Here is a 26261-nt window from a genome sequence, read left to right on the forward strand (position 1 = left end):
AATTCAATAAACAGTTGTTATTGGTTCTACATCTGAATATATAAAAGGAGTTCATCTGTAATATTCTGTTCCATCAGGCCCAGAGGTTATTTTCCCAATCAGGAAAAATTACCTGTAGAGAACTGTTAGTTTCTTTGGAATTCCACAACCTTAATGACCCTTCTGAACCAGAAGTCTCTATGACTGATGAATTTGTTTGCTGATTAGAATACTTCACCTGGAAGTTTACCTTAGAGCTGGGGACTCATTGCCTCCCTAACATGACTACCAGGTACATCCTTGGTAAAAACAGCTCTTAGTTTGCTACTGGACTCTTATTAAAACTAAATGCTTGATTCACAGAGATCTTGTTACTCTCTGTCCTGATGGTCCTATTTAGGATAGGTAAAAACTTGGACTCAGTGACTAGCAAGGTGAGAAGGAACCCCAGAATATCATTTGTAAAATGGAAATAGTATATTTAAGAATTCAGCCAACCAGGATCAGTGTCACAGATTTCAAATGATAGCTTGTATTGACATGAAAAAGCTGTAGCTATCACTTTGTAGGAATTTTAACTCACATTCTGCCATCAAAATTAAAGCTTCTGACTTAAGAGGAGCCTATGTGCATAAAGATTCTTCTAAATACCTGGGCATGGTTCATGTAATTGAAACTTGATGGTATCCACAGTGCTAGCTGTAAGAACCGAAAATGGATGTGGTCATTCTGATTAGTGGACAAAGCTCAAGATCCTTTCCATAACTCTGGCTATGATGCTCGGGCTATTGTCATGGACTGGCTATTTTGTCTGCCTCCAGGAAAATTACAGAATAGCCGATTAAATATGCCCCTAACTGGGGTCACGAACTGTGGAACAAATTGTAACCCATAGACAGTCTGGGTTATTAATGACTTCAGAGTTCTGCTTATTAACTGTTCTATTGGTCTTTCTTACCCATAGCTTAAGTTCTAAGTATTTCATGAATCTTCTTCTAGCCACTGCAATGATCTCATCCTTGTGCTCTTATAGTTCCTCTGGGTATTTCTTACTTCAAGGAATCTTGCATAAGCTTGAGGAGGGGTTGTGTTTAAACAGCTTTGCTTCCCCACTCTTCTTGATCTATCAGTAAATATTGATTGATAGATCCTGTCATGTTACTTTGCAGTTGATGGAATAGATGCTTATTTTAATTTACTATGGGATATATTTATGTGAGCTTTTTACATCAGTAGAAAAATGGTAATTATCTTCTGAAGCCATGGATATTTAATATTTTTATGTTAGTCTTGTTCGAAATCTTATTTTTTCACTTCTACAGAAAAAATAATCTCTGTATGTGATTATTGCTTCCTCTTAATATTGGCAAGACTACATGAATATATGAGACAGGTAAGAATTGATAGCCTTGAAATATAGTGGTAATTTTTTCTTCCAATACTTTATTTAATATTTGATATCTGAGGTTACATTTCAATTGTTCAGGTTAAAAATACACTTATGAATGGGAATTTATTTTTCCTTAAGCTCAAAATATGAAATATATTGGCTGCTTTTCAGAAACTAAAAAGTAAAACAATCCTTTAACCATTTACTCAGTTAATATTCTAATAGTCTATTTTTTTCATATGAGATTTATTTTTACTGAAATTGATCTATAGGCTTAGGCCGAATAAACATGTTACGTATATATCCCACTCTATATTCTTAAATACAATGATCACAACAATTCTATACATTTATTTTATTGTTACAACTGTATTTTATTTCATTCATGAACATTTTCAATATAGTTTATATGCATTTATGTTGTTTTACCTTATTGGAACATAAAAATAATATATTTTCATAATACAAACATTATCAAATGAAGAAATAACATGAAGAAAGAAATACTCCCAAACTCAGAGACAAACACTAACATTTTACTAACATTTTGCAAGATTGAAGTGAGATGAGGTGGGAGAGTAGGGGCATTTTTGCTGTTCCTCTAGGTGCCCACGTCAGCTCCTTTACAGTTCACAATTCCCCTGCCTGGACAGCTCTTGGCTCAAGTTATCACAGGTCTCTGTACCTCTAACTTCATTCACATCTGGAGCAAATGTCAGGACCTTGGAGAGGTCTGCTCCATCTGCCTTATCAAAAATAGCTTCTCCTTTCTTTATTCCTGGTCACCTTTGGTCTTCTTTTCTGCTTTATTTATTTTTTTCATAGTGCTCTTTACTACCTGAAATTCCATTCTCTCTCTATTTTTTCATGTTTAGCATCTGTTTCCTTCATTTCGACTGGCTTCATTGCTCGTATCTAGAATGGCTCTTAGAGTAAGTCTTTAATGAATATTTATTGAATAGTAGGTAAATTAGTGAATGGATAATTTCAGATAGATGACAGAATTCAAAATTCCCTTGTACCTCACAAATTCTGATGAGTATTACTAACGTGGTTGCAGTTAAACCTTTGCAAATTTCAAGTAAAATTTAGGGAATTTCATCAGTCATAAGAGCCAGAAAAAAATTGTACAAATTTTTTTTTTGCTAAAGAATTAATTGTAAAGATGTCTACATGCACCACTAATAATGGCTAGCTGTTTAGATTTGTACGTGTTCTAGTTTGCTAGCTGCTGCAATGCAACACACCAGAGATGGATTGGCCTCTAATAAAAGGGGATTTATTTCATTAGTTCTCCAGTGGAAAGGCAGCTAACTTTCAAGTGAGGTTCTTTCTTATGTGAGAAGGCACAGAGTAATCTCTGCTGGCCTTCTCTCCAAACCTCTGGGTTCCAACAACTTTCCCCAGGGTGTTTTCTTCATGCATCTCCAAAGGCCTGGGCTGAGCTACAAGTGCTGAGATGAGGTATGCTGAGCTGCTTGGGCTGTGCTATGTTGAGTCTCTCATTTAAGCACCAGCTAATTAAATCAAACATCAGTCATTGCAGCAGGCTTCCCTCCTAGCCAACTGCAGATGCAATCAACAACAGATGAGGTTCACATGCCATTGGCTCTTGTCCACAGCAATAGAACTAAGCACCTTCACCTGGCCAAGTTGACACCTGAATCTAACTACCACAGAATGTAATAAAAGTTAAGCTCTCCTTTCTTAATGGCATATATTATCCTAATTGTTTGCCTGTTACACAAATGCTACTATGTACATTATATTTGCTTTTAAGTATACATACATAATACAGATTTTAGAGGAAGGGGAAAAATAAACTTATATTTTAGATGTGATCCATTCAATTATAGGCTTGTTTGATAATCCAGCACATGTTATAGATCTATTTACAAAGGAAATTCTGGCAAAGACAGATTCTGTATAGCAGAAAGTTATCCTTGTTGTGTTGGAAGATAGATGAGTGTGTTACAGTTTTTCCAATGTTTATTTGTACTTTCACTGGCAAAGGTAATAGAAGAAATGGGTTGGGAGCACCTTCAACTACATTTATATAGCTTTCAAGTGTTAGGCAGCCTTTAACTCTTCTAATTCTACCCAAATTAAAGAATGAATCACTCTAAAGATTATTTTAATTTTGAAACTCTTCAGTATAGTTTTAAAAATCCAGAATGAAGTATAGATAATCAGGGACAGAAGGATGAGTTCTAATACCTATCACTTTTCCTTCTTGAGTTCATAATGCTCTTTTAATTTTAACTATAGAGAGTTTGTCTATCAGCTCCATTTTAATGTTGGGATTTGTAGAATTGCAACGCAAATTGAAATGAATTTGTTTTTGTATTAATACATTTGAGCAATTGGGCAAGCCAGTAAAATTGTAGCAAAACTAAGCCTTATACTTCCTCATTTCAATGGGGTACTTATTTGATTCTTCAGATTATTTATTTCCATGTTAATCCTCCCTAAGGCCAATGTCAGCATCTGAGAAATGAGACTGACTTAGATAGCTTTGTTTCCTACATGTTGCCCCAGGCTTGGTATGCAGTTGAATTTTGACTTTTTTTTTTTTTTTTGTCAGGAATGTTTGATATTGTGACAAATATTTTAGTAAATGAATATAGATTAATTAATGTCCAGTTTTCAAACAAACCTACCATAATAGAAAATGTTATTGTATTGATTATTTGTAACTATTCTCTTTACTTATTATTTAAAAATAGACCTGGGAGCGGGCCATGGTGGCTCAGCAGGCAAGAATGCTTGCCTGCCATGCCAGAGGACCCAGGTTCGTTTCCCGGTGCCTGCCCATGTAAAATAAAAAAAAAAGATAGACCTGGTTACCAATGTGCTTAATTCATTGTACCAGTTTGAAGCTGTTATGTAACGCAGAAAATCCAAGTTCTTCTAATCCAATCTTGTGGGAACAGACCTATTGCTGGGCGAGACCTTTTGATTAGATTGTTCCATGGAGATGTGAACCACCCAATTCAAGGTGAACCTCATTTCTTTTACTGGAGCCCTGCAGGGAGAGAATGAAAGGCAGAAAACAGAGAGGGCTCAGAGCTGACACAGAGAGCAGAGAGATGAAAACAAGCAACAGACGTTTGGAGATGCAAAACGACCTGCCCCAGGAGACGCCAGAAGCTGAGAGAGCCATTTGAAATAAGAAGCCAGGAGAGAAGCCATTCATGTGACAGTGAAATCCCAGATGTGATTGGCCTTTCTTGAATGAAGGTGTCTGTTTTAGTTTACTAATGCTGCCGGAATGCAATATATCAGAAATGGGTTGGTTTCTATAAAGGGGGTTTATTAAATAATAAGTTTACAGTTCTAAGGCCTTAAAAAATGTCCAGATTGTGCATCCAGAGAAAGATACCTCGAGTCAAGAAACGTCAGTCTGGAAAGGCAGGTGGCTGGCATCTCCTGGTCCTTTGGCTCCTGGTTTCAAACAGCTTCCTCAGGGGTGTTTTCTTTCTACATCTCCAAACTTCTCTATGTTGGCTCTGAGCTTTTTCCACAATGGTACCTCTCGAAAGACTCCAGTAAATGACCCACTTTGAATGGGTGGAGACACATCTCCATTGAAACCTCTAACTAAAATATCCCACCCATAATTGGATGTGTCACATCTCTATGGAAACAACCTTATCAAAAAGATCCCACCCTAGAATATTAAATCTAGATTAAAAAACATGGCTTTTCTGGGATATACAACAGTTCTAAACTGGCACAGTATCCTCATTTTTATGCCAGATTTTGGACATTTTCACGGCCTTAGAAGTGAAATGTGTAACTTAACAAATACCCTTTGTAGAAGCCAATCCATTTCTGGTATATTGCATTCTGGAAGCTTTACCAAACTGGAACATTCATTATTCACTGAAGAAAGGTTTGTCATAGCAGAGTTATAAGATTAAGCTTCCACGATGATTTCTTATAGTGCACAGTCACCCATTTTAGTGCTAGTAGTTGTTCCTTGGTCTACCACTTGTGGTCCCACAAACATACAAACTAAGAAGTGAAAATGGGCTTAATAGAAAATATCAGTGGAATAAGAGTTTAAGATGAGTAACTAGAAATTGTGTGAATATGTTTCAAGAAATAACCTGTCTCCTCAATACTTGCTTGATAAATATATAATGTATATCAGATATAATAAATTTCACTTTGGAGTATATACTCATATGCATGATTTCAGATTTTTGTAATGAAAGTTTAGTATTTTAAATTAATCAACATGAAAACAGCAGCTAATCTCTGGGCACATTTATTTCTTTTCCTAGGGAACACACTAATTCCACTAGTACATTAAAAAGGAAATGAGAACTAGGTGGGCCGCAGTGGCTCAGCACACAGAGCCCTTGCCTGCCATGCCAGAAACCCGGGTTTGTTTCCCAGTGCCTGCTCATGCACAAAAGAAAAAAAGAAAAGAGAACTAAATTCTATGGAAATATTGGAGTAAAAAAAGAAGATATTACCATTCTAGTAGAGGAACATTAGTTATGAACTGTGCAATTGAGAGTTTTTTTTTCATAAATTCAGATTTGGGTGAGAAGTAAAACAAAACAAAACAATGACAGCGCCTTCCATAAAAAAAAAAAAAAACACCTAATTTTCTGTAGCCATGGCTCTTCTGAAGATTAACGATTTCAGAAGTCGGTTTTTCATTCTATCATTGCAGGAAGTTGGATAGATTTAGTCAAAATCATTTGAAATTATCATCAGCCTTACTTAAGCATTAAAAAAAATGATAGCTGCCGAAGCAGCAGCTGAATCTACTATGTTTGTGTTTAATTCTTAAATGCTCCTAGTCAGGCCCTCAGAGTACAATAAATCTTCATATTTTATAACTCAATTGCCTACTTTACCTTCTACTGTGTACTATGTAATGACTACTAGGCTTAGTGAAAAGCAATTAAAAGTCTATTTCTTAAATATAAACATTTTTTATAAACCTAAAATAGACATTAGTTTTTGTGTAGTATATGTTTTCATTTGCTAGACTACTCAAAGCAGATACCATGAAATGGGTTGGCTTTTAGCAATGGGAATTTATTAGTTTAAAGTTTGAGGCCTTGAGAATGTCCAAATCAAGGCTATACTTTCTTACTGAAGACCAGTTGCTGGAGATCTGTGGGTCTTTTGTCACATGGCAAGGCATGGTCTGCTGGTCTCTCCCTTCTCTTCTGAGTTTCACTAATTTTATCTCTTTGCTTCCATGGCACATGAGTGCTCTCTCTCTTCCCCTCTCTCTCTCCCCCCCCGTCTCTCTCGCTGTATTTATCCCATTTATAAATGACTCCAATAACAGGATTAAGACCCACAGGAGCCTACCCTTTAATTGTAGTAATCTTGTCAAAAGATCCTATTTACAAGAGGTTTACACAGAAGTGTATTGCTTTAAAGAACGTGATTTTCTGGGATACATACATTTCCAAACCACCACAGTGTACAACACAACTTATAGAAATTTGATTTTTGTTATACATGAAACATGACTGCATATGCAATTTTTATCTCATCAAAATTATTTTCTTGAACAAAACCTAAATGATTACTAACATAACGGTATGAGATAATTTAGTTTAATAACTAAAATACAAGTTTATCACAGAGATAATAAATATAAAACATTTTGATAGTTATTTACTATCATTTCAGTTGTATCAAAATAATAATAATGTACATGGAAAATTTCACTGTTTTTCATTTCTTCTCTTTTTTTATGAAGAGAATGAAGTAGAACGCATGTTTAATAGATGACTCAGTATCTCTCTTTCATGTTGTCAGAGACGAAGTTCAGAAAACTAGTGGGCTGAGATTGTTGGAGAGATGGGAGGGGTAAAGTAAAAGGTGTTTTCCTCAATACCCCTATCATCATTACCATGTGGTTCTTACATGAGAAATGGGACCATCTAAAAGAAATCACTGGGAGCAAAATCAACAAGAAGATACACCTTGAGTGCACTGTCTTCTGAAAGAACTGTAAAGGAAATTGGTGGATAAAGTTAACAATAGTGAGAGTTTTATTCAGTCATTCATTTAAACGTATTTATTTAATGACCACTCTGTGTCAGGCACTAGGTTCCTGAAGATGTAGAATTGGACAAGATAGAGAAAGTTCCTTCGAGTGGAAGGAAACAAGCAATGCATCATATATCTTCAGATCACTACATGTTTATGAAGAAAATTATAATGCATCAAGGAAAAAAAGAGTAAAATAGTGAATGATCAGGAAAGACCCTTTTGAATAAGTGACATCAAAACAGAATGGATGAAATGAGAAAATAAACTGTGTGGATGTATGAGGACAAGCTTTCCAAGCCAAGGGTACAGTGAGTGTGAAGGCCGAGACAGTAACATGAGCACATAGCAAGGCAGCCAGTGTATTTGGAGAAGAGTGAGTGGAAAGGACCAGGAGAGTCATAAGAGCTCATGTTGACGAAGTAGCAAGGGCCATGAATGTAGTGTTTGTAGGCTATGGGGAAGAGTGTGTGTTTTAGGTATTATTTTATGTGTGTTAGTAGCCATTGGAAGATTCTGAGCAGGAAATGGTGATCTAGTATGGATTTTAAAAGATCTTTTTGATGTTTGGTTGGAGGATAGACTCTAGTTGGGCAAAAATGAAAGCAGGGGATCAGATCGAAAAAGTCTGGGCAGTGAGAGTAGACGGATAGTGAGGCAGCACACCATGTATACAGACAGCAGACCATGCGTCCCTAAAAGTGAGCACAGAGGCAACATACTTGTTTATGTTACATAATGTAGAAAGTTTAAGGAAGTATAGTATCATAGTAAAAATTAATATGCAAAGTTAAATAGCTTTAATATCTTAACTAAGTCCAGTGGAAATGTTTCCAGTTTATTCATATGCACTTACGACTTCAATTATGTTATGCATATTAGTAAGCATTTCACAGTTTCATGACAGAAAAAAATTCACATTGTTTAGAACTGGTTTTTCATTTTCACATTACAAGAACTTTCAAAAGTTTACATAAGATATTTCACTGACCAGATCACGTACTATAAAGTAATATCATTACATTATTTCATTCTTAAAACTTCATAAAGAAAACAGTTTTCTCAATATAATCAACTTTGGGGCCAAATTGCTATTCATAAACATATGTTTTGTCATCTAATTTACGTATTAGGTATATGTAAATCGGGCCAACAAATTTCACCAATGGTCTGTGAGACTTTAATCAAGGGTTTCCATCAGCTTTATAACTCTGTGAAAAGAATTATTCTTTCTTTAGAAAGGAATTGTAGGAATTATGTTAATATAAAACATATCTTATTTCTAGAACAAATCCAGAAAAAATTAATTTTAAAATTCTCTTGGTGATTTTCTTTTAAAAAATGTTAACTTTTGTAAGTTTTATTGAAGCTGTATTCAGCAAATAATTTACTAAGCAATTCCTTGGTGTCAGGTTTTGTTCAATATCCTGGGGATGTTGGGTTGATTGTGATTATAAATATGAAAAGGCAATTTGGAAAAGTTTCACAAAGAATGGTAGAATATTGGATTAATTTCATAAGACAGCTGCTGATTATGCATCTCTTTGAAATTTCCAGAGAGAACTACTTTACCATACTCTCACTTCAGTGCTATACCTTTTGGTTAAAGAAAATGTCTATTGGTTTTAAAGTGCTAATATTCTCAGAAGAACAGGGGTAATACAATTACAATGAGATGTACATTAAAATAGCTCATATTTATTGACTTATATTGGAAATAATCATAAATAACACAAAACAGATTATTTTTCTATGTTACATTATATGGTTCAGTTTATAAATTCCATAAGAAGTTACTGTGGATAGATTTTTGTGGATAATAATAATCTACAATAAAGGGGAAGGCTGTACAGGAGGAATTTGAATAGATAGATAAAAGGAAAGATAATTTTAGGCAGGGAAATACAGAATATAACAGCAGAAATTCTCATTTCTGAGAATTTGAGTTATTGCTTGGAAAAATAGTGGGAAATGAGTGTGGCTAAAACATCTTTAGAGACAAACTTTCTCTTGACTCTCATGTGCCACATTAATGATTCTGTTTTCTTTATCTGTTAAAAAAAAAGGGATCATACTATAAATGTGGTTGAGCTGATGTGAGGATTAATGGAAGAGATATGGATAAGGAATATAGCACAGTCTTGACCCAGAATAGACACATGTAATCCTAACCGTTACTGTGATATTTCTTTTTATTGTTACTACCCCTCTCCCAGTCCAGGCCACTGTCATCTCAGACCCATTCTTTACTCTGCTGCCTTCCCCTTCCTTTGTATTATTCATATAATGTGTAGCAATTTACTTTGGTTGCCTCTTATATCTAGTTATTTTTGCATTTGCATGTCTCTTAAGTTGAAAATAGTCAGCTTCTAGACTTAAGGATGACATTTTATTATTTTTGAGATCTATAGGCATTGAGTGTCTACTTGATAGGTAGTTAAATTGGGGTTAGTTTATATGGAATTAGGAAAATCAATCGGAGAAATAAATTGTGGAAGCTTAAGAGTTCTATTGCATCTTCTGGGCTTTTTGGTAATGCCTCTTCCTTTGATCTTTCACAAAATCCAAGGACAAATATCCAACATCTAACTCTTAGAACACTCTTATAAATTAAAGAAAAAATAATTAATCATCAAGCTAATAACAGTATGGTAGAAAATAGAATTCATTTGGTTTAACATGTGATTTAAATTATACAATTATTTTCATCTGGAGTGAATAACTCCACTTCTGACATGTCTTTCCTAAAAATGACTATTTTATATTACTTTAACTTACATAAGTGTTCTCATGAGTATGATTCATTCATTCATTTAACAAACACTTTTGTTACTGGAGGACACAGACAAATAAGAAGCGACTCATAATTTGCTGTTGTCTTAGTTTTTCAGGGCAGCTGTGACAAATGCCACACACGGGTTGGCTTAATAACAGAAATTTATTGTCTCAGAGTTTCAGATGCTAGAAGTCCGACATCAGGGCACCGGCCAGGCCATGCTTCCTCCCAGAGTCCGAATGTTCTGGCGCTGGTTCGCTGCAGTCCTTAGGGTTCCTTGGTTTGCATCTCTGCCCCCATCCCATGGTGATCGCTCTCTCCTGTGTCTGCTCTCCTGGCTTCCATGGACTTCTTTTTCCTGAAGCTTTCTCTGACTGACGGCATTCAAATTTCCTCTTTATAAGGCCCCCACAGGGTGGATTAAGACCCGCCCTGATTCATTATGTTCATACATTAGCTAATAAGAACATCTTCATAGTTCCTATTTACAGATGAATTTACACCCTTGGGGTCATGGATAAGATTAAGAGCATAGTTTTTGTTGGGGTGCATGATTCAATCTATCACAGCTACTTTTGTGGAAAAGGAAATAAATTAGATAATTTTTGTATTTCCATTAACCGTGGTTGATTTCTATGAAACCTCTGTGGAAATAATTAGCATTTTTGAACCATTTATTAGGAAAAACGAAAAATGTGAAAAAGGAGCAATAAATAACCTAGGAAATGAAAAAAAGAGAATAAAGGTCTAGAATTCTAAAAATAGTCTAGAATTTCACAAGACACCAAATAATCAGTGCAGTTTAAGGTAGATTTGAAAAAAATGGCTACAAGAGATACTTAAATATTATGTACTAACTGGCTGGAAATTATTTTTAAGCAGTGATTGCATTCATCAATAATTTAGTTTGTGGTTGACTAAATTTATAGTTAGCTAGCAACTGGCACACAACAGCTCCCTCTGCATAGTCTAATGGTTTACAACACTAACCACCTGATCTTGTGAGTTTAACTCTCATTTTACTTGAAGGAACTTATAAGAAAGTTATTAGGTGAAGAAAACAAAATGCATCTGTCAGCATCTATATTGTCATGGTGTGCTAATAAATAACCCTAAAAAGTTCATTTTAAGTCTCTTAAAAGAATGAAGATTAATTTCTTGTTCATGTTATATGTTAGCTATGGTTGATCAAGACTGGGATTAAATGGGGGTTTATTCTAAATGTTTTCTTCATTCTTAGATCCAGGATAAAGTTATTGCATCTATTGGGACAGTATGTTCATAAGGTTGAGAGAAAAGAACAATGGTCAGAACCAATTAATGCTCTTAAAACTTGATTTTTGAATGACATACATTGTGAACTCACATTTTATTGGCCTAAGAAAGTCACATGAACAAGCTTGATATCAATGGGTTAAGGGAAGGTTAAAATTTTCACAGGGAAAGGATCCAATAATTTCCAAGACTAATTTAATCTAACAGTGGCAGTGACAAAAGAAAATCATTGATCCATGTGGTTTCCTTCTTAAACTTGTTGATGCATTCAAAATATAGTCAGTAACCATCAACTAACCTGTTATCCTCAGAAGTATGAATATTTTAGCCAACTAATGCACCTATTTTATAATGGATATTTTGTCACTGCCATATCTAACCCAAAGCTCTGGTCATTATTTCTATTATAGAATAAGTTAAAGTCTTAATAACACAAATATATGAGGGTTAGTGGTTAATTTTCCAGTGTTAAGTTTATATTTATCATTTAAAAACACAGTAGAAAATTTACTTAATGTGAATTGTCTCATTTTTACTTATATTTTCATTTAAAAAATGATGTCGTTTAATTCATTTTAATTCACTTTTCTCTAAAATGTTTCCCCCCAAATATCAGCCTGCAATTTTTTATCTAAAGGAGCTTTTAATATTGATTTAATGTACAAAATAAAATATGAGAACTTCTTACTGAGATATTTTACTTTACTTTTGCTAAGATGGACTTTTATTATTTTGACTACTACTTTTTGGCTAAAAATTACTTTATTACTTAAAGTCAGAAATAGTTTACTGAAGTTACTTTCATTAGGTCATGTCAATCTACATCTACAATGATAAAAATTTTTAAATTTGGATTATTCAATTTTACCATCAGTCTCTTTTCTCAAACTGCTTCATCTTTAGTATTTGATGGGAACGGCACAACAACCATTATAAAACCCTTTAATGTATGTAACATTTGAAGCTGGATGTTATTTATATAATATGCTACTGAGTATAAAAAGATGCTTATCTTTACAACTTCAGGAGTGTCCTGAGGTCTCTTTTTAAAAACAGATTTAAAATAAATATTTGGTATATAATTACATACTGCTTATTTTTGACAGTTGATATTTGGTAAATTTGTGTTTTACTACTTATAGAACCTGATTTATAATTAATTAACCACCATAGTACATTGCATACTATCAGCTGACGATATGGTGAAAAATAGATGAGAGATTTTTAAAATTAAATCTTTACAAATATCTACTTACATTTTATTTAAAATGGCTAATATCTTTTATAATATTAAATATGTTATTATGCAATTGTTTGGCTAAGCAAATTTCAAATTTGATATATGCCTTAATTAACCCTATTGATAAATGCTTCTGTAACAATATTTTGGGAATTACATAATTAAAAAATATATATGTCATTTGAATTGTTTCCTAACTTGTTGTTGACAGTTATGATACATTTACAAAATATTTTACCAGCTTAAAGCACATCCACTTAAATGCCTTATTTGCTTTTCATAGACTGCAAACTGAAGTGGCTCATGGATAATCTATGCTATGTATTCAATCCAAATGATAGTGGCAAACTACCACTTTGTGTTGTCCATTGTTACCGGCATCTATATTTCTTCTCTTCTCACTTTCTTTCCTTAGGAACTTGTTTAGTTTCTCAACACACCTTTTACTTCCTTCCCTTCTTTCCTACTTGGATGGAGTGCTGTGCTTGAAAATACTCCCTCTGCCTCAACTCTGCACCTGAGCCTCTGAATTTATTAGGGACTTAAGTTCATCAATTGTTGGCCTTTCTTCCATGTGTTTCCTTTTCCATCTCTAAAAACTCTTCCCATAATGCATAAATAAATAAATAATTTAAATAAGACCCTTTTCTGGCCTTGTTTTCACCTCTGACTTCTGAGATGTCTGGCTTAATCATGATTCACATCTCAGAAGTCAGAGGTGTTAAGCCCAAGGTATAGACTCCATCATCTTGATTTTATATTCAGGCTCCAGTGCTCAACTAACTACGGGATGTTGAGCAAGTTTCTCCAAATTCTTAAAATGTCAGTTTCCTTACTTCGAAATGGCAACAATAGTAGGATTCTATCAGGATTAAGTGTGGCAATTTATGTAAAGCTGGTAGCATAGTGCCTGCTACATAGCAAATGCTAAAGGCAGATCAACAGCATCTTGATAACCTTCCCTAGGACCCCCAATGACCTTTTTTCCCTTCCTACTTTTTAGAGTAATGCCTTTTTTGCTCTATCGCTACTCCCAAAGACACTATATCCAAACATCTGAGTGCCCCTGCTTCACCACACACTACCAACGCACAAATGCACACAAACACATACCTAAACTGCTGTTGTCTATAAACTTAGCCTCTCAGAGAAGTTTCTGCTTTAAATCCTCCAACAGTGCTTGAAGTCAGGAACTACAAGCCCAATTTCATTCTTTTATATGTTTTTTTGTAGACTTCTGTAATGAGCTTTCTCTGAAAGCTCTGTATGTTTATGAAAAACAAACATAGAAATATAGCTTCCTATCATAGATGCCTTTGTTATTTTAAAATATAATTAATTTTTCAATATATAAGAGCTTCAGTTGAATCCTAACAGATGGTTATAACATAGGCATTATTAGTATGCTAACATATTTAAGCCACCAAGGAAAATTAACAACTTTGTGAAAATTGAAAAACACATTTCCTAATGTGATTTAGGCAAGGCTGCAAGGATTTTCATTAAATAATATAAAACGAATTAGAGGGATAAAAACAAAACTTGGGGATGATAAACACAATCAAATTAAAAGATGATTTCACAGTGTTTTAACTATTTAAATACTGAAACCAGTTAACTAAATTGTAGAGTTTTTAAACCAGGGACATGTTTTTGATTATCACGTAAATAATACAAAGCAGTTATTATTATGACCATTCATTTATTACTATTTAGAACTTGACCAATGGTATTTAGAAAATAGATATTTAAAGTTTAAATTTAAAATATTTATGAGATGATTCAGTAGTACAATAATTCATGCGCTAAACATCTAATAGGTTCTTCAGTTTTTCCTTGCTGTAATGGTTTTACTTTCTATATCTACTTCAAATAAATGTTGATATACTAATTTAGAAGCAAACAAGAAATAAGTAATAGAATAAATCAGATGCTTCACTTCAAAGTAGTCATTTTTAACATAATCAGAACTAAGGCAGAATTCTCAAGTGGAAAGTCTTTGTTCTATTTAATTTGGTTGGTGGCTTCTTTCTTATAACTTAGAACATACCTTGTCTTTTCTTTTTTATATTTCTCCCTACAGAAAGCTGACCTTGCAGTTGCTCCACTGGCTATTACCTACGTTCGAGAGAAGGTCATCGACTTTTCCAAGCCCTTTATGACACTTGGAATAAGTATTTTGTACCGCAAGCCCAATGGTACAAACCCCGGCGTCTTCTCCTTCCTGAATCCTCTCTCCCCTGATATCTGGATGTATATTCTGCTGGCTTACTTGGGTGTCAGTTGTGTGCTCTTTGTCATAGCCAGGTAACATGCTCACTTTTGTGATTTTTTTGGCAATTGTTACCTCTTTTTTCTAACTAATAATTGTCAAAAGTCACAATGGATCTTAATTTTCCTTTTCTTTATTTCCCATGGGTGTGCTGAAGAATAATGAACTTTTAAGAGTCAATCACTTATTAAAATGCACTGTGCTGCCTTTTGGAGCAGAAAGCATGCTGGTTGTGTCAGTAAGCTATAAGTATGCTAGGGTTTACTATTCTTAATCACAATCTAAAACCAGACCAACTCCCCATAAAATAAGAATCATTACCTAATTTCTAAAGATTCTGTTAAGCTAGACAGCAAAATATTCTGTTTTATTAATCTGAATCAATAAATCAGTCATAAGAAAAATCAAAGTTTTATACTTTAAAAGCAGGTGCTTTTTTTTTATAAGAGCCAAGGTTAATTAAAAAAAAGTATGTTTAGTGTGAAGAAAAGGCTACCATGATTTTCTACATACAATTTGTCATTATTTTCAAAGATAAAATATATTACCACACAACATCACCTTAATTTCACTGACTCACAGGAAGTGTTTCAAATCATGGGGTCAGAAAATTAATGCCTAATTGAAAATATATGTAGTTTTATAAATTTGTATAATGGCTTTTTAAATCTATGTTACAGCTCAGTTTATGTTGATTTTGCCATTTTATTGCTGATAGTGGAGATGGAAATTTGTAATCATTTTTCATATATGCTTACCTTATCAAAGTTCTGATGGATCATTTTAAGGTGATTTAGTTTACTTTTGCCTTAATTGGGGAGATTAGAATTGTGCTTTAGAACTCAGAACCCTGTTGATATTGTAGTGACCTTAAAGATCTCATACTCATGTTATTCTTTGAATTTTTATGTTCTGTCAGACATCAAGAAGATAGTTCTAAGTCCAAAATGAATTAGAATTCTACATATAATTTTATCATGTTGATAAAATACCTATAATTTATAACAATACATATATTTTCAGCCCCATCATAACAAATTAAATACGTAGTTGTTTTTCAATTACATTACATAGGTTCTTTGATAAAATTTATCATTAAAGATATTTGGCCTTCTTGAACTTACTCACTTTTTAATGAAGTTGGGTATTTTTTACAGCCCATAAAAATATTTAATTCATTCATTTAATGGAGAAATAAAATCAATTATAGAAGTAGAGTATGATTTTAAATATGTTTACATAGAAATTATATGCAAATTTATTATTTTCCACCTAATTGTGTCAATATTAGCATTGGAGTCCTTAAAGCAATTATAATTTGCATTTGCATTAATTGTACATTGGAAAGATATTTCCCTAAAGCATTGAAGCTCTTTAGTAGAGCCAATAAATTTCTATTTAAAGTTTGGGGTTCTGCCAGAAACTTGAGGTTTTGGAGTGTGAAGTTCATAATCTTTTAACTCTACCTTCTGTCCATATTCTGTTAAGAGAAAATAGCAGCCTTGTACTAATTATACATTTTTTATAGTAACCAGCACAGAGAAATGTACTCAAAGGTTTTTGTCATATGTGTTCAGAGAAATGCATTCAAAAGTTTTAGCTTAAGTAACCCAGTGATTAAAGAACTTTGCAGTCTGCCCGCAGAGCAAACAAGAAAAATGAATCTTCAAACTATAAATAGAATCTTCCTTGAAGTCTAATGCGTACATATCTTCTTAATCAAATTAATAGAAGTTCCTAGGAAGGATAAAACCTAGTGGAGCTTGTCTTGAAATAATCCTGAGGCAATTTATGGGCATCTATCAAGCTGAGTTTCCTTGGGAATCTTCTTTTTTTAACATAGTCAGGCACTGGGAATCAAATCCTGGTCTCCAGCATGGCAGACGAGAATTCTACCATTGAGCCACCATTGCACTGCCCCTTGGGGTCTTAAACACAAACTTTTTGGTTTTCTTAAATTTGTATTAGTAAATTTATTTATTCATTCCAGCAGCAGTTTCTGAATCCAAATCTTCTAAAATTGGGTTTAAGAGCAAATACTCAAATATCTGTATTATTGTCAAACTTAAAAAGTATATGCAAAAAGAGGCATATAGTGTGGATATATAGTTAGTTAGCTTTCACATTATTTCTCTAACTTTCACATTAATAAATCTTCATAGATAATAACTATAATAATGAACTAAATATAGTAATAACTATAGGAAGCAATATTAATTTTACACAGATGAAATGCATCCATGTCATTCTGTTGGAGAACATAATGATAACCAAAATGTACCATTTTTAGTGTCTTTAAACCTTGGAATGGTACTGTTATAGTTTTGTTGTCAATGATTAAATGAATGGATTTGAAAATATTAAAAATATTTTCCTTCATATTGAATAATGTATATAAGAATTACCTCATATAACTTAAGACATTAAGTTTAAAGTATTCATTTAAGTGTAAATTATTAGATATTCTATAAAATAATAATATTAGGTATCTTTAAATTAAGTAATAATATTAGATATTCTTGATAAATAATATATATTACAAGAATATTTTATAGAATTTCTCCGAATATTTGGTTGAGTTCCCAGTGATAAAATAATCTTGTTTAAAAATATTGCCCAATTTTTAAAAAATTAAAAATTCATATTAAAAGTTTATAAAGCAAGTCAATTTACATTCTAAACTGAGCCTCAAATGTTTTTTATTTCAAATCTACTCTGAAATGTTCTTGAACATTTACTATTATGAAAGGAGTTCTTGATAATAATTTATGTGCAAATGCAGACAAAATATCCAAGTTTCAATTGTAGAAATTAATTGCCTTTCTTTCAAGAGATACCATAATAGTTGTTACAATTCAAAATGAAGAGTAGCATTTTAATTTTACCTATCAATAAAGATTACATTTATGTCATACAGAGATCACTGATTATCATATTACATCTTTTTTATTTCAAAATAAATGAATTTTCTTCATCTTTATGTAAATGCTTTATCCCCATAGAAATTACAGAGAAATGAAACACAAACAACAGCTTTTTTAAAAAAAATGCCAATGTACGTTTCATTCTCACTAAAAAAATCACAGAAACAAATTTCTAAAACAATTCCCATACTGATACTTCATATTTATTAATTCCTGAAATTTATGTCATACTGAATTTTAGGAAATTGTGTAATACATTCTTTCGAGTCAAAATAATATATCGTAAAATTTTTAAAAAGTGACTTAATTATTGTTAAAAAAAGTTATTCACCATTATTGTAACTTCTTTTCTATCACTGTTTGTTGTTTCCCCTACTGTTATTGCTACAATTAATCATCCATATCTTTCTAGCTACCAAGCCATGCCTTTAATTTGTTCTACTTTAGTTCAAGCATTCCATTCAAGGAGTCAGATATGTGTTGAAGTAAGCACTAGATAATTAGCTTGCTATAAAATGTTAATGATTAATTTATGTCACTCACCTGTCAACTACTTTATTCCACAAAAATCTCGTGGATACTTATAATATGCCAAGAATTGCACCAGACGCTTAAATGTAGAAAAAATACAACTGGATACATTCTTTTTATTAATAAGCTCACAATACATTTATTTCTGACTCAAGATATTTATTGCCTTTAGATGAAATTTATAAAATACTTGATGGCCTAATTTTTATGATTATTATATATTTTAAATACATTTCCCTAAAATGACTTGGAGTATTTGGAATTTTGATATACTCACAAATATACACACAACATACGCACTAATTCTCATAAGAGCAATAAACAACTGTAGAAAAATAAAGCATTAAACATTAGATTACTATATTTGGGGCTTTTTGACTATCTGTTCTATTGCAATGTAAGATTCCTAATTTTATGACAAATTAAGAAATAATAATAACTGGTAAAATTTATGTTTTTTAAATTATATTTGAAAGTAGATTATTTTGGTGATGGCTTTTAAAAAATTCCCCTACCCTTATTTTATAAGAAAACGATCATCTAAGATATCTTTAACAATATATTTATCTAAGGTATCTGAACTTTGTTTAGCCAATATTAAGAAAGCAATGCACAGTCTTATTTTTTCTTAATATGGTTTTATATTAAATGCTATTTTGTGAGGATTTGCATTTTTTTGTAATAGCATAATGATACAATCAGCATGCTTATCCAAATTAGCAGAGAACTCTCATTTGAAGAGTAAGGATGAGCCTAAGGTACTGCATTCTTGACATCGAATGGCTTTATGTCCGGCATTCTAACAATACATCTTAGCTGGAAGAAAATTAGGAAGGATTTTTGTCCCCTAGAAAAGTTAAATAACAGGATTTCACCTATAGTATGTTTTCATGGCATTTAGAGAAAAAATATATAGTAAGGCACAAAGTCTAAGCATGTGGTTATGTTTCCCCTTAAACCATTCCCCTCCTTCTTTCTATTTTCTTTTCTTTGACCTAGTATATCAGTGTAGAGACAGATATTAGTTATATAAAATGTCTGGGTAGGGCACCAACTCCTTATACTGATAATGAGTATTTTTCACCTTGCTTCAAATATTTCATTTATAAAACAACAGAACTGGTAGATCCTATATTTGAAATGAAGTGACCCAAATTCCCATAGATATTAGAGAACTTTTTCTTTTAGCTATAGCTATCCCTGGGACAGCCAGAACTGTCAAAGATCTGGGCTTAGCTTGTGAATCTTGGTCTAGAGCCTTAGTAGTTTTCTATACAGACCTAAATGCGTTCCAAACGGAAAAGAAGGGAGTAATTGTACACACATCTCCCCTCCAACAGGATTGATGTAACCATAATAATTATTCACTATACATGTAATAATGTTGTATGTTTTATTCTAAGATTGGCATTTTTAAATTAAATACAAACCAATGCAGAACAAGTATACTATGCTGAATCTTGTAGTAAGGATTCCATTAAAGAAAAATTTTGTAGGTTACTCAAATGAATGAAAATGATTAAATATAGGAAAAAGATAAAAGAAGCCAAGCAATATGGCTTCACCTAGCGTTCTTAGCAAGAATAGCCAATCAAAGAGTACCCAATGCATTCAATGTATGACATCAGTTTTTCCAAGTTTAGAAGAATGCAGACATTTCTTGTGTTTTTGTGTTGTTACCTGCCTAATTTTTAGAATAATAGAATATTATCTCTTCTGTTATTCGATGAGGTGCAGGGGGTAGTCTCCCTTGAATCTGCTTGAGGATTTATTATTACATTGAAGGCCAAAACTGCCTTGATGTACATTTTGGCTCAATCATGGTTTGTGGTCACAAGATGATAAGGCTATTGCCTTACTGAGAGCTCTTAAACTTTTAAACATATTCTGTATTTCTCTTGGAGCTCAGAGGTAATGATGTTCTAAATAGTGGTTTTGGTGGTTAACAGAGTTTAGGAAACCATACCCAAAGTGCTTACATTAACAACTTTGATTTTGGCTCTTGATGAGTGTGCAATATCTTTTATATTCCTGTCACAGTGATGAGTGACATTTAATATACGGTAGGGGTAACAGTGAATTATTATGCACTTAAAACTGGATAACTGCTTTGGTGGGATGTTCAATGTTATAATCTGTGTCAGAAAGACTGTTGTCACATTGAAATGAAATGCCAATTTTTCTGTGTGCCTTTGCAACCAACTTGCTCCACCCCCTAGTCAAAAAACATTTCAGATTTACCTTTCCATCATGTAATTTTAGCTGTATTTTATTCTGATTTGTTAACACCATTTGCTAACTGAAGTAAATGCAGGAAAACTCATTTGTTGTTCCTTTTCCCATCTAGCAATTTTCTTGTATTTTACTAAAAATTTGGCTTAAATTAGTGCTCTCCTGCTAATATGTCCTTCATACATAGGAAAGTGATTATTAAAGTAAATAGTATACTAGCAAATATTAATCAAAGTTATGAACTTAAAAGTCAATATTGATTAAAGTTAAATACAAATTATGCACTGAAATGTTTCTAAAGGATTGATAAGACTATTTCTGCACTAGTCAAGAATTTTTTTCCTCATATTTGGTAAATCTCTTATAAAACACTTTACTTCTCTTTTTTTAATGGTTCCAATAATGTTCATGGTTGCAAAGTAGGCCCAGAGTCACTAACCTAGAAAAATCTCTTAGTCTGTATTTTGTGGTCCTAAAAAATTTCTTAGTTTGTATTATTTGGAAGAACCAAACCAATTGAATTGAGGTTGAATCTGACTTCTTTTTAGCAGTTTATTTGTAATAAGCACAAATCCAGGTAATTGAGACAATAGAGATATTGACTGAAGTTACCTGTCTAAGATAAAGAAGAGAATCCCAAGTGTCAGAGGATAAAATAATCATATTTTCTACCTTCTCATTGTTATAATTATGCTAGGCAGTTAAAGAAATAAAAGAGGAAAGAATGAGTGTACCAGAGGCAATTTAAAATCAAAGTCCTTTTCCAGTTATCTGTAATTCAAATGCCAACAAATGCAAGTTGGCATTTCACTTTTAGGCTAATTGTGTTTTTGAATATATTTTGTAGGTTTCTAAATCTCTATCCAAATTATTTTCCCCATAGCATATTTTGTTCTTGATTGTTAGTCCCAAATAACTGAGTATAAATGCAAAAGCAGAAGTTTAATAGCTCAGTGTTATTTTTTCAAATCCTATGGAAAAATTATTTGCCTCTGCATCTTTCCTTGCCTCTATGGTCAGAAATGAATTCATAGACCAGTAGAGGCAAACCTGCCTTGCTCTCTGGTCTGTGCAAATGTATCCACTAGCTAAATATATTGGCCATTGAGCTACTGAGAATTACCTTTATCCAATGCTGATTTGTTTCAACTTAACAGTTCCACAATGTCTAGCTTAGTAAATCACAGAAACGAATTATAATCATTTATAATGTATAGGGCCACATTAAGATATTTGATAATGCTAAAAATTTCCAATTTACAAATTAACTATCCCAAATGGAACTATATTCTTAATGACTCCTTATGTAGTATGTTATATATACAGGTGTGTGCTTTTATGTATCCGATGTATGAAATTTTCTGTTTCCTATGAAAGATTTGGCAGTTGTCACCCTGTCCCCTCTGCTTTTCTGATCATCTAATTCTGATTCAGAAGCTAATAATAGAATAAGTAGGTACTGTGAATGGCTTATTGCTCTCCCTTTTAACTTTTTTTTTCACCATAAGAATGAAATTCTTTTAGGTAACTCTTAAAGACCAACAAGATAAGGAAAACCAAGGATTTGCATCAAGTGGCATCCCTATTCTTCCATGTGGTACAGTTTCTAGTTAGCTGCTTTGCCCTTAACTTCAGGGACTGTGATTTGCTGGTAAGAAGCCATCTTCCAGTTTGTTTTGCCTGTGTTATTTTGCAAAACAAACCTGCACTTCTATATTTCTACAGTCACAGTAATGATGGTCCCTCAGACTTCTGTCGGGGGTTTTCAGTCACCTAGGAAAGCGCTTCACAATCTGAAACTATCTCAGGAAATTTAGTGGTTTTCTTTTCTTTAGCAATGTTCCTTATGAAATATTTTCATCTATTTATATCTAGTCAACAGAGGTCAACATGTTTGTATGAAAATATATACTTTGAAACAGAGGAGTCTGTATGGGAAGCCATGAAACAAAGATATTGAGGAAAAAAGAAGTGTTCACTTGAGGATTTTTTTTCTGTATGTCTTTGTACCATGACTGAAAGCACATGTCTTAAAAAATGTAGAGAAATAGATCAGTTTGTTTTTCTTTTAATGGTAATCATGACACCTAAATTTATAACAATTTTATTTGGATATATCTGTCCTCTGCTATGGAATCTTTGGTATAAGAAAGTTCTTTCAGATAAATATTCTCCTGTTTAGTCTTGTGGGCTAGTGGATCATGTGGGGATAGTTGTTGAGGGAATAAAAGGAAGATTACATATATTGCATGCCAATTATAGCCAGTCTATGTTTTGAGAACTATAGAGAGATTAATTTAACTTCTTTGTTTTTAGCAATTCTGTGCTTTTATAGTTTGAATTAGAGAATGAATAGTTGTAACTTCCACCATCCTCCATTCACCAACCCTGGGTGAAATGTTCTATTTCCCTTTACTGCTATAGCCAAATTTTTAAATTCTAATTTACTATAAGGGGGAAGGAAAGTTGCTCTGAAGGAAAGAAAACAGATTTAGAAAAGGAAATGATGTCTTTTCATTCTTTTTGAATATTGATCATTTAAGACGGTAGCAAAAAGACTGGCTATTTATAATTTTTTTCAAAGAATCATATTACATCTCTGAACTACATGTAAGCAGTATATTGTTTTACAATAACAGCTGATCCCTTAAAAATTACTTTGATCAGTTATACTTAAAAATAGGCCTTTTTCTTTAGTACTGCAAGCAGGAAAGCTTTAAAAAAATTCCAATTTATTGGGCACTTAGGTGGCATTATCATGTTACACACAAGTAAAATTTACCTTATACACCTCTAGAAATGCTAACCTTACTCCCCTGAAAATTACTAGCAGCAAGAAATAAAAGAATAGAACCACACTTCGAGTGTTTCTGCAGAGTGTTTCTGCTCTCAGTATCATTTCAGTTTTTTTTGCATAATCCGTGGAAGTAGGAGAGAGAGCAATATCAAATGAAAATATATGGATGACATTTTTTGGTAGTAATTTATGACTGTATTTCATCATACAATGTAAGATAATGCACTCTAACCAAATAATTAATGAGTAGAAGATATAGTATCATCAACCAATGTAACTTCATCCATTAGATCATGTCTCAATACCTTAATTGCTATAATTTTTTACATTCCATTACATAATTACATTATTCAAGTTAAACTGTTTTCATATCAATCCTGTTGGGTTTATTTATTTATTTTTTTTTTGGAAAAATATCATGGCCTTCCCAAATTGTAAATGAAATTTCAATATATTTGTAATATTTGGATAGGAAAAGCTAGACAGGAACTGTTTTGAATAAAACTAAAGGATAACACAAAATATTCTACTAATTTTCTGTGCCTATAGTTTTAAATACTTCTAGTTAACTCTTGCACAATGAAGGGCATTATGAAAATTGGGATGTTATTTCTGTTACAAATATATGATTTTTATGCCTATTTTTTTTTTTTAACGTAGGCAGGCACCAGGACTCGAACCTGGGTCCTCTGGCATGGCAGGCGAGCATTCTTGCCTGCTGAGCCACCGTGGCCCGCCTTGAAATCATTTTTAAGCCCAGAATTTAAGCTTACATTCCTTATAACAAAGTCATTATTAATGAAGCAATTATATACATCTGCATATTTAACCATAGTAATGTTTTAAAATTTTTATCAAGTATACATTGGATTGAAATATACTTTTAGTTCCAGTACCTTGTGACTTATATAAAATTTTGTGCTATTTTTCATGAGCAATGTTTAACTCTAAATTATTTTAAATATTTCCAACTCTCATGTGTCCCTGACTGTGACTACAACTGACGTGATAATATTAGGTCAATGAATTTACAGCAGATTTGCCTAATAAACTGAAGGAATTAATATTTGAAGCAAAGGTGAAATTGTAGGTTTTGAATGTTACTGGCATGATAAACAGAATAGGGCTACAACTGTCATCTAAGTTGGTTCAGAATATGCACCTGAATATTATTTTAACATAATAAATTTAGGTAAGTGTTTCCCTGCTTCCCTTACTATTATTGTTATTGACAGGGGATGGGTGGGAAGTTGTTTCAATTTAAGCAATTCACTAGACTGAAGATATGTTTTGGAAACTGGTATTGCTAAAGTGATTTTATTTAAAAAAAACATTTTGGCAAAAATAAAATTTTCCTTATAGATAGAAATGCAAATACCTAATTTGTACTCAAGAAATGTGGATTTCAAAATTTTCATATTATGACTTCAATTTTCAATTAAGACTTCAAAATGTTTCATTAGAATATTATTACAATGATGCTTAAAATTATCCATCTGATAAAAATGATTATTTCAATAGTTGTTTATTTGAACATTTTAGTTGAAAATAAAAATAGTGAATGAATTCCAAACATACTTCAGTTGTTTTAGCTACAACATTTCATATGTAATGCATACATCTAATTTAAAAATATTTTCATTGATTTGTTTGATTTTATGATAGTGTCTCTATTTTCATATGATATATAGTTGAAAAAATAGAAAGCCGAATAGTCATTGAACTTTGTGAAAGCTCTTATTAAAATTTATTTTATAGTAAAAAACTCAATGAGAAGAAAAAAATTAATTTCCCTTTTATGTCTGTGGTAGCTGAAGTTTGCTAGTTTTGTATAAACCAGATATTCTCATGCTAGCCAAATAAATTTAATGTCCATTATACTAGAAAGTCAAATGATAGCTTTCAAATGCTAGCTTTAAGTTCTTTGATGACATTATTTACTTATTGTGTCCTTTTTTAAAAGAAAAAGCATATAGTCTATTTATTTTCCAATATTACAAACTACATGACCACCTGAGTGGTTTAATTCTGGACTTACTGCTTTTAAAATCCTTAGCAAGTATGTTGCAAACTAAACGCTTGCTTCTGATCTGTAACTCTAAGAGAGCATTCTTTCCAATGGAAATAGTCTCGCAATTATTTCTAAATAACTACCTTTATTGTTTGGTATTGCACCTGAAAAAAGTTAGCCTTATTGGTAAGAAATCAATTTATAGGACAAAATTAAGGTTCCTTTTATGATGTAATATGTGAACCATTTTCCTTATTATTCTCAAATTAAAGCCACTCTTAATTTAATTTGGTTGGACAATGGGGGGTTTTAGAAAAGTGGTATTGGTAGCCATCTAATGAGACTATCTAAAAGCCATTTTATAATTTTTAAATAGATTTCAGCTTTGATTATAGAATTACATTTTTTCTTTTACTTTGGCATTTATAAAATTAATTTGTGTTTTATGGTAACCAAAAATAATGACTTTCCTCCAGAAATCTTAAAATGGTCAGTAGATAATTATGATAAGGATTCCTTATCTCATCACAATTTAAAAAATTCTTAGCTAGTTTAAATAAATAGCTTAAATAATTTGCAGTGCATCTTTACTTAATATTATTTAGACAGTAATTCTGAAAATAAGAATAGGTCGCAGGATCTAATGTCAGCCTGTTAATTGATGAAGCTAATTTCCTTAATAACTACTTTTCTATCAAAAGTAAATATTTCTATTAAGGAAAATCAGCAGGAAGTACTAAATTGTAAAGATTTTCATTATTTTACTATTTCTAGCTGTTTATAGATAATAGTAATATTTATTTT

At 32.3% G+C, this 26261-nt stretch overlaps 1 protein-coding gene across 18 annotated transcripts in view; it reads left to right on the plus strand.

Annotated features, from left to right (window-relative positions):
- The window catches only part of GRIK2 (glutamate ionotropic receptor kainate type subunit 2), a 1225242-nt gene that overhangs the window by 1042203 nt on the left and 156778 nt on the right, over positions 1-26261 (plus strand). For all 18 annotated transcript variants that reach the window (XM_077162495.1, XM_077162496.1, XM_077162509.1 and 15 more), the window contains one exon: positions 14774-14997. In XM_077162495.1, the coding sequence (XP_077018610.1) occupies positions 14774-14997 (224 nt within the window). The remainder of the gene's footprint in view (positions 1-14773; positions 14998-26261) is intronic.

Source organism: Tamandua tetradactyla, chromosome 5, assembly GCF_023851605.1.
Source record: "Tamandua tetradactyla isolate mTamTet1 chromosome 5, mTamTet1.pri, whole genome shotgun sequence".
Lineage (NCBI taxonomy): Eukaryota > Metazoa > Chordata > Mammalia > Pilosa > Myrmecophagidae > Tamandua > Tamandua tetradactyla.